At 34.9% G+C, this 7,500-nt stretch overlaps 1 protein-coding gene across 4 annotated transcripts in view; it reads right to left on the bottom strand.

Annotated features, from left to right (window-relative positions):
- The window catches only part of LOC137622983 (uncharacterized), a 293,740-nt gene that overhangs the window by 35,840 nt on the left and 250,400 nt on the right, over positions 1–7,500 (bottom strand). For 3 of the 4 annotated variants that reach the window (XR_011040538.1, XM_068353594.1, XM_068353595.1), the window contains exons 2-4: positions 3,220–3,329; positions 1,972–2,709; positions 1–122 (exon numbers count right to left, since the gene is read on the bottom strand). The exon at positions 1–122 is cut by the window's left edge and continues 40 nt beyond it. Coding sequence is in view for 3 of the 4 variants with exons in the window: in XM_068353594.1 (XP_068209695.1) it covers positions 1–122; positions 1,972–2,709; positions 3,220–3,329 (970 nt within the window). In the remaining variant the exon portion in view is untranslated. The remainder of the gene's footprint in view (positions 123–1,971; positions 2,710–3,219; positions 3,330–7,500) is intronic. The other variant, XM_068353596.1, reaches the window with a different exon arrangement.

Below are 7,500 nucleotides of genomic sequence, written 5' to 3'. Positions count from 1 at the left end.
TTGGTGATACAAGGCTCCACATATTCACCTTCATCGCAATCGTCCTGTTCGCTAATCTCATCTTCCTGTTGCCGAAGACATCCCTCCGTGATTTCCACTCGGACTTCGAGTTCTTTGCAGATCTGTTCGGATTGTGAAGTCATTTCATTCTTAAGATATTCTATTTTGATTGTTTACTACTTCTCTTGTAGTTTATTTGATTCCTTATTTACTTTTCTCAATGGGGTATTTTTTCCCTGTTTGAGTCCTTGCTTTTCCAACTAGGGTTGTGGCTAAGCTAGTGAAATAATTATAAAAATAATAATAATAATAATAATAATAATAATAATAATAATAATAATAATAATAATAATAATAATAATAACTGGGTCACCTGCGTCTATATCCCACCCTAAATGAATACAAGCTGTTAAGGTAGACATGTGTGTGGTTCAATTCATATGAGAATAAAAGTTCTTCCTTTTCTTATCATATATAACTTTCCAAGTTATTATATATTCGGGTTTTTCAAGTCGTGGGAAACTATACGTTCCTAGGTAGACTTCCAGAGTTGCCTGAAGCTACCGAGTTCTTAATTACCTCCACAAAGGCGGATATATAATATATTTATTTATTCATTTATATTTTTATCATGTTATTTACTTCTTGATTTTCCTTTTTACGTAAAACCTTTGACATTATTAAATATGTTCGTATGAATAATGTATCAAATATAAGGTGCATGTTTTTATTTACATTTATATAGTCTATCTATTTTTAATCTTTTAGGCTTTCATGATGGAAAAAGGTTTTCCGAAAGCTATTCAGTAAACATGTTTATTCCATCTCTGGCCCTCCTATACATATTCAAAGTCATATTTTTCATAGAATAAATTGATAGCCAATATATATATATATATATATATATATATATATATATATATATATATATATATATATATATATTATACACATATATATATGCATGTGTGTGCATTCTTATGGACACAAACACACACATACATATATATGTATATGTATAGATAACAAAATATATACTTATGCATATATAAAACACACACACACATATATAGGTGCTATTATAGTATGCTATCTACCGCCGATTTTGCTATCTACCACCCCTTTCTGACTATAGTATGATACCTACCATCAGTGAGGCTCGATTTGCTGGTCGTCGTAAGTATAACAACGTGAGTGCCAATTTGGATCTGTAATCCATTCCAATGAATGGCCAGCATACATGTGCTTAAGGAATCTCGGGTATGAGCACAAAACCGTGAACCATTAACAGAATTATGTGGACCCAAATTCAGGAGCACATACTCAGTCTATTGAGCGATCATCAACATTTACAATCCCATATAGATCATTACTGTTGGAAAGTTCTGAGAAAAGGCGACGAGGTATTTCCTATTTTCTTGAATGATGTAAGATATGTTTACAAGCAGTAGTAGAATAAATTTTTGATTGAATTTTTTTCATAGATTATTTTCTTTCAGTTTTGTAATATTCGATTTTTCATTTGAATAACTTGTAACATTGTTGTATGATGATCTTTGAATAATTTGTAATAAAAGTTTCCCTACAAACTGCTTATAATTATGCACCCATGTTGTCCTGTCAATAAATATTATTAAACTATCATTTAAGTCCAATGAGGATAACATGCTGGTGGTAAGTAATCTGTTTGATAATCCTCATCAAACAGGAGGATTACCATTGACGGTAAATAACATACTTTGTAGTAGATACCATACTATAGTAGAAATTCGACGGTAGATAGCATACTATAATAGAAATTCAACGGTAGATAGCATACTATAATAGGACCCATATATATATATAAATATATATATATATATATATATATATATATATATATATATATATATTCACATATATATCGACTGGAACATTATTTGCCTTCGGTATAAAACTATGACTTTTACAATCAAATAAACTAGTACTGACCTGTAGGAGTCTTTCCCCTCTTAGCTCATCTTCTTTCACAAACTTTTGAATGTCTCTCAAACCGGCTGATACCTCGACGTAGGGATCCTCATCGGTTAGCTGAACCGCCTCTTGAAATCTATTCGCTAGATCTAACTTTCCCTTGAAAGCACGAATTTTCTTCGATATCGCTTCAACGGTACAACGACGGCCTTTCAGTCTGCATTTGTCTCTGTCTAGTCTCTGGATTCTCCTTGTATTCATCTCTTGAAGATTTGAGATGTCAGCCTTCAAGGCCTCTAGCTTCTTATTACATTGCAAAAATGTTTTTTTCATCTTCTCTTTGTCTTCCATAGCGGCCGTGATGCTAGTCTCCATGTTTTGACAATTCTGAAGGTTCTCTTGGCAGGCATTTACATGATTCCTCAGGAACATATCCAGGTTGTCCGATCGCTTGAAGCCCTGGCTGGGTTTGTTACACTTCGGAACATGGGGCCTTGATCGTCTATACTGGAAATTGGCGCTTGGTACTTCATCGAATTTTGCAGGACGAGGCCCTGGTCCGGTGCATTTCTTTCCATCGCTGGGCGATGAAGGTTCGCCATATTTACGATAACATTCAGGGCAAGTTTTACACTGACCTCCGACCTTCAAATCTTTGAAGCAACACTCGCAGACAATGCGATGGGAGGCCAACAGACAGGAACTCAATCTGTCAGTAAAATTCTTTCTGAAGATAATACTTCTCTCAGTCTGGCCCTGTTCATGAAATGAAGAATTGGTTAATAGTGTACGCAGGTATGTATTCACCAATGTTACCTGATATATGGTTTAGTCATCAATAGGTCAAACATATTTTGTTGTTAATAGCATTTTTAATAGCTTACCAGGTCAAACTTATCAAGCTTAATTCACAGAATATTTCTAAAATTAGAAGATAAAACAACATCCGAGTATTTGCGTTTTTATCTTCCATGTTAATAGACAATGTATCAAGTAAGTGTAAGCAGCTAGATATTAATTTTCAACTTCACTTTTTGAGACTAATTTTACGTCAGAATGAACATCTCCCCGTATAAAAATAAATAGGAAAAAATGCTTTTAGAACCCTTGGTCACAGCTCAAAACATTGTGTGTATGTGTGTATGAACATATATATATATATATATATACATATATATATATATATATATATATATATATATATATATATATATATATATATATATATATATATATGTATATCTGTATCACCCATAATATACTCACCATTGTGGAACTTATTAGATGTTGTTTATCCGAGGAAATACCCTTCCTTGGAATTAGCAGCTCGCCGTCGTTATTCATTTCACTTAGATCCTCTAATGTATATGTGGTCTCTGGAAAAAAAAAATCAGAATTGTGAACTCTTCCAATTCCTTATTCCCAAACACTCACAACTTTCATTCTAAAATTAATCCCATGTTTTTCCGTCTTTTCGGACTTGTGCTAACTAAGGAAATTGGCTTCTGGTTGTTCTGGAGAATTCCAATTGTTCATCAGAAGGCCTGTTTCTATTTCTTTTCAATGATGAAATTGGATGGTCGGTCAACTTTATTTGCGGCTGGGCAAATTATCTCTAATATGCGGGGAACTCTGTGATTAAGAGAGAGAGAGAGAGAGAGAGAGAGAGAGAGAGAGAGAGAGAGAGAGAGAGAGAGAGAGAGAGAGAGAGAGCCTTACCTTACCTTTCCTTATTTTTTGTTTGGGTTCCCCCAGGTCCCTCAGTGTGAGGCACCTCGTATATCCACCAGAGAGTTGCTAATACATCTTCCGATGTATTTTGCATCTTCCAGTCTTGGATGGTCTGGGATGCATCTTAGGTATTTATCGAGCTGATTTTTAAACGCATCTACGCTCACTCCTGATATGTTTCTTAGATGAGCTGGCAGCACATTAAATAGTCGCTGCATTATCGATGCTGGTGCGTAGTGGATTAATGTCCTGTGCGCCTTTCTCAGTTTACCTGGAATGCTTTTTGGTACTATTAATCTACCTCGGCTTGCTCTTTCTGATACTTTAAGCTCCATGATGTTTTCAGCAATTCCTTCTATTTGCTTCCATGCTTGTATTATCATGTAGCGTTCTCTTCTCCTTTCTAGACTGTATAGTTTTAAAAATTGCAGTCTTTCCCAGTAATCAAGGTCCTTAACTTCTTCTATTCTAGCAGTATAGGACCTTTGTACACTCTCTATTTGCGCAATATCCTTTTGGTAGTGTGGGTACCATATCACATTGCAGTACTCGAGTGTACTACGCACATAAGTTTTGTAAAGCATAATCATGTGTTCAGCTTTTCTTGTTTTAAAGTGTCTGAATAACATTCCCATTTTTGCTTTACATTTAGCCAACAGTGTTGCTATTTGGTCGTTGCATAACATATTCCTATTTAAAATTACACCAAGGTCTTTAATTGCTTCCTTGTTTGTGATTGTCTCATTATTAGGTCCCTTGTATGCATACACCATTCCTTCTCTGTTTCCATAATTTATTGATTCGAATTTATCGGAGTTAAATACCATCCTATTTATCTCCGCCCATTCATATATTTTGTTTAGATCTCTTTGTAGTGAGTTCCTATCTTCATCACAAGTAATTTCTCTACTTATTCTTGTGTCATCGGCGAAACTTCTCACTACGGAGTTTTCAACATCACAGTCTATGTCTGAGATCATAATAACAAATAGCAGTGCAGCTAATACCGTACCTTGGGGCACACCAGATATTACCTGGGCTTCATCTGATTTCTCGTCATTTGCAACCACTATCTGTTTTCTGTTTTGCAGGAATTCTTTTACCCATTTTCCTATCTTTCCCACAATATTATGCTTTCTCATTTTTTTCTCCAATATGTTATGGTCTACCTTGTCAAAGGCTTTTGCAAAATCTAGATAGATCACATCTGTGTCTTTTTCATTTATCATATTATTGTATATGTTTTCATAGTGAGCTATCAGTTGGGTCTGTGTACTTTTTCCAGGTACGAAACCGTGTTGACCCATATTAAACAAATTATTTTTGACCAAATGGTTCATTATTTTCTTTTTTATTACCCTCTCATACACTTTCATAATATGTGATGTTAGACTAACAGGTCTATAATTGCTTGCCTCTAGTCTTGATCCACTTTTGAAGATAGGGGTTATATAAGCTAATTTATGTTTAACATATATCTCGCTCATATCTATACTCTGTCTTAGCAGTATTGCAAGTGGCTTCGCGATAGTGTTTGCAGTTTTTTTTAACAAAATCGCTGGAACTCCATCTGGTCCGGCTGCCGATCCATTTTTAATTTCGTTTATAGCCGTGACAATATCTGCTTCATTAATATCTATATCCGTTAGATATTCAACATTTTCTTCTCTCATTTCTGTTTCATTATTCTCATTCGCAATTCTTGGCGTGAACTCACTCTTATATTTTTCTGCTAATATGTTGCATATTTCCTTTTTTTCATTCGTTAGCCGTCCTTCAATTCTTAGAGGGCCTTTTTCTATTCTCCTTTTATTCATCTTTTTTGCATAGGAGTAAAGTACTTTGGGGTTTCTTTTTATATTTTGAAGTGTCCTTTCTTCTAAGTCCCTTTTTTCATTTTCTTTTGACTGTATAATCTTTTGTTCTGCATTTTCTATCTTACATTTTATTTCCCTCAGAGAGAGAGAGAGAGAGAGAGTTTATGTAAAATCGTTACATATTTTCTCCTTCCCGCTCTTCTAAAGTGTAGCCATTATATTACTTAGGTACCTCTCCCTTGATTTTCATTTCCAGCATGCTGCTGCCCTTGACAATGATATGTAACTACACTGGCTGGAACAGCTCACCTAAATACTCGATTGTGTCAAGTATCTATCTATGTTCATAGGTTTTCAAACTTTGCCCTCCCGTCTTTATCCTGTGAACCAATAAAGAGACAATAGGGCCAGACGAGTTCTGGCAGCACTATTTATTAATAGATCCATGCCTTTGTTTATCTTGCGCTTCTGACATCTCAGCTAATTCCTGCAACCCTTCATAGTCTGGTAACGATGTTTGCATAACCCAGGTCGTGTTGACGCACCCTGAAAACTGTGCAACTGTCCCAAGTCCTCATAGACTATCTGCAATTAGGGACTGCTCCAGTTGGTAACACGTAACTTTCCGTCTATGTCTACACAGGCACGATTCGGCAAATGATAGCAATTGCAGACTGAGGTTTATGTTGGAAGCAATTGAATCCAGTGTCTTCAGCTCACCTTGCGAGTTTTTACATTGTAATAAATTAAATATAAATTCCACCTGACCGTAAATTCAGAATTATCCCTTGTATCTTTAATCTACTTGAAATAAAAAAAAATACAATAACTACCGTATTTCTCGTATCATAAGACGCACCTTTTTTCACGAAAAATGCCCCCCAAAACCACCCTGCGTCTTAACACTAAGAAAAAGTTGTACAGGGGAGTTTGACACACCTCAAACACCAAACTATTGACTTACAAGCACTCAAACTCACTAGAGATAGAATATAAACCTAAATTATCATTCATATAATATAAATTCATTAATTTTTATATTGCATTTCATTTAATGAAGTACAGTAGCAAAATATTTGATTATTTTGGTAATCAGCTGATGACTCGCCAACCCCCCCCCCCCCCCCCACCCACAAGTAAACGTGCCAACTAGTGGTCTCGTAGCAGACGACACTATGACATAGTTGTTTATTCAGTATATATCTATTTGCTCATATTTTGTTGATATTTTGTAACAAAGCAATATATTGATAATGACTTTGTAGCCTGAGTTCCGAAATTAATACAAACAGACAGTTTCTGAATACTGTTAGTTGAGTTCAGTATTACCAAGTTAGCAGAAAAGTAACTAGACCCAGAATCACATAAACAGTAGCGAAAGTATTCCCCCTAAAAGAATTCATAAATTTCTATAATCAATAACTATCAATAACTACATTTTGTGTGAATATTCATAGGGTATATGAGGAATTTTGGGACTATTACTAGAATTTTACATCTTTACCAAAATTTTATAAAGAACCTTTGCAAACGCTGCTTTCATGTAAACAACACTTGAAACACCAAGCACATGAGTAAACGTGTAGTTGTGGTGGAAACTACGACTGGTTAAGTTGTTTCTTATAAGAATACGTAATAGAATTGGGATACTCGGCATATAGCTTATAAATATTAACTTGAACATTTCATAATACACACAAAATAAGAAAAGTTACTGTGCCAGACAATAATCAAGCTAGAGTCGTTGACCATGGATTTCTGCTAAGTTTTTAAAATCCTCATTTCTTTTTTTTTCTAAAACTGCCTTGCTAACTTAAGGGTGCGTCTTACCACTTGTAGCGTCTTATCACAGGGGAATTACGGGCACATGAAAAAATGGCAGATTTCAATAACTGAGCATTATTTCACTGAAAGTTTCGAAATGTTATCCACACTGATGGAGAGATGTGATGGCTTGAAATTGTCACTAAAATAACACATGGTCCTTGAATTACTAGTA

This window comes from Palaemon carinicauda, chromosome 30 (genome assembly GCF_036898095.1).
Source record: "Palaemon carinicauda isolate YSFRI2023 chromosome 30, ASM3689809v2, whole genome shotgun sequence".
NCBI lineage: Eukaryota > Metazoa > Arthropoda > Malacostraca > Decapoda > Palaemonidae > Palaemon > Palaemon carinicauda.
This window is presented reverse-complemented; position numbering and strand designations above follow the sequence as displayed.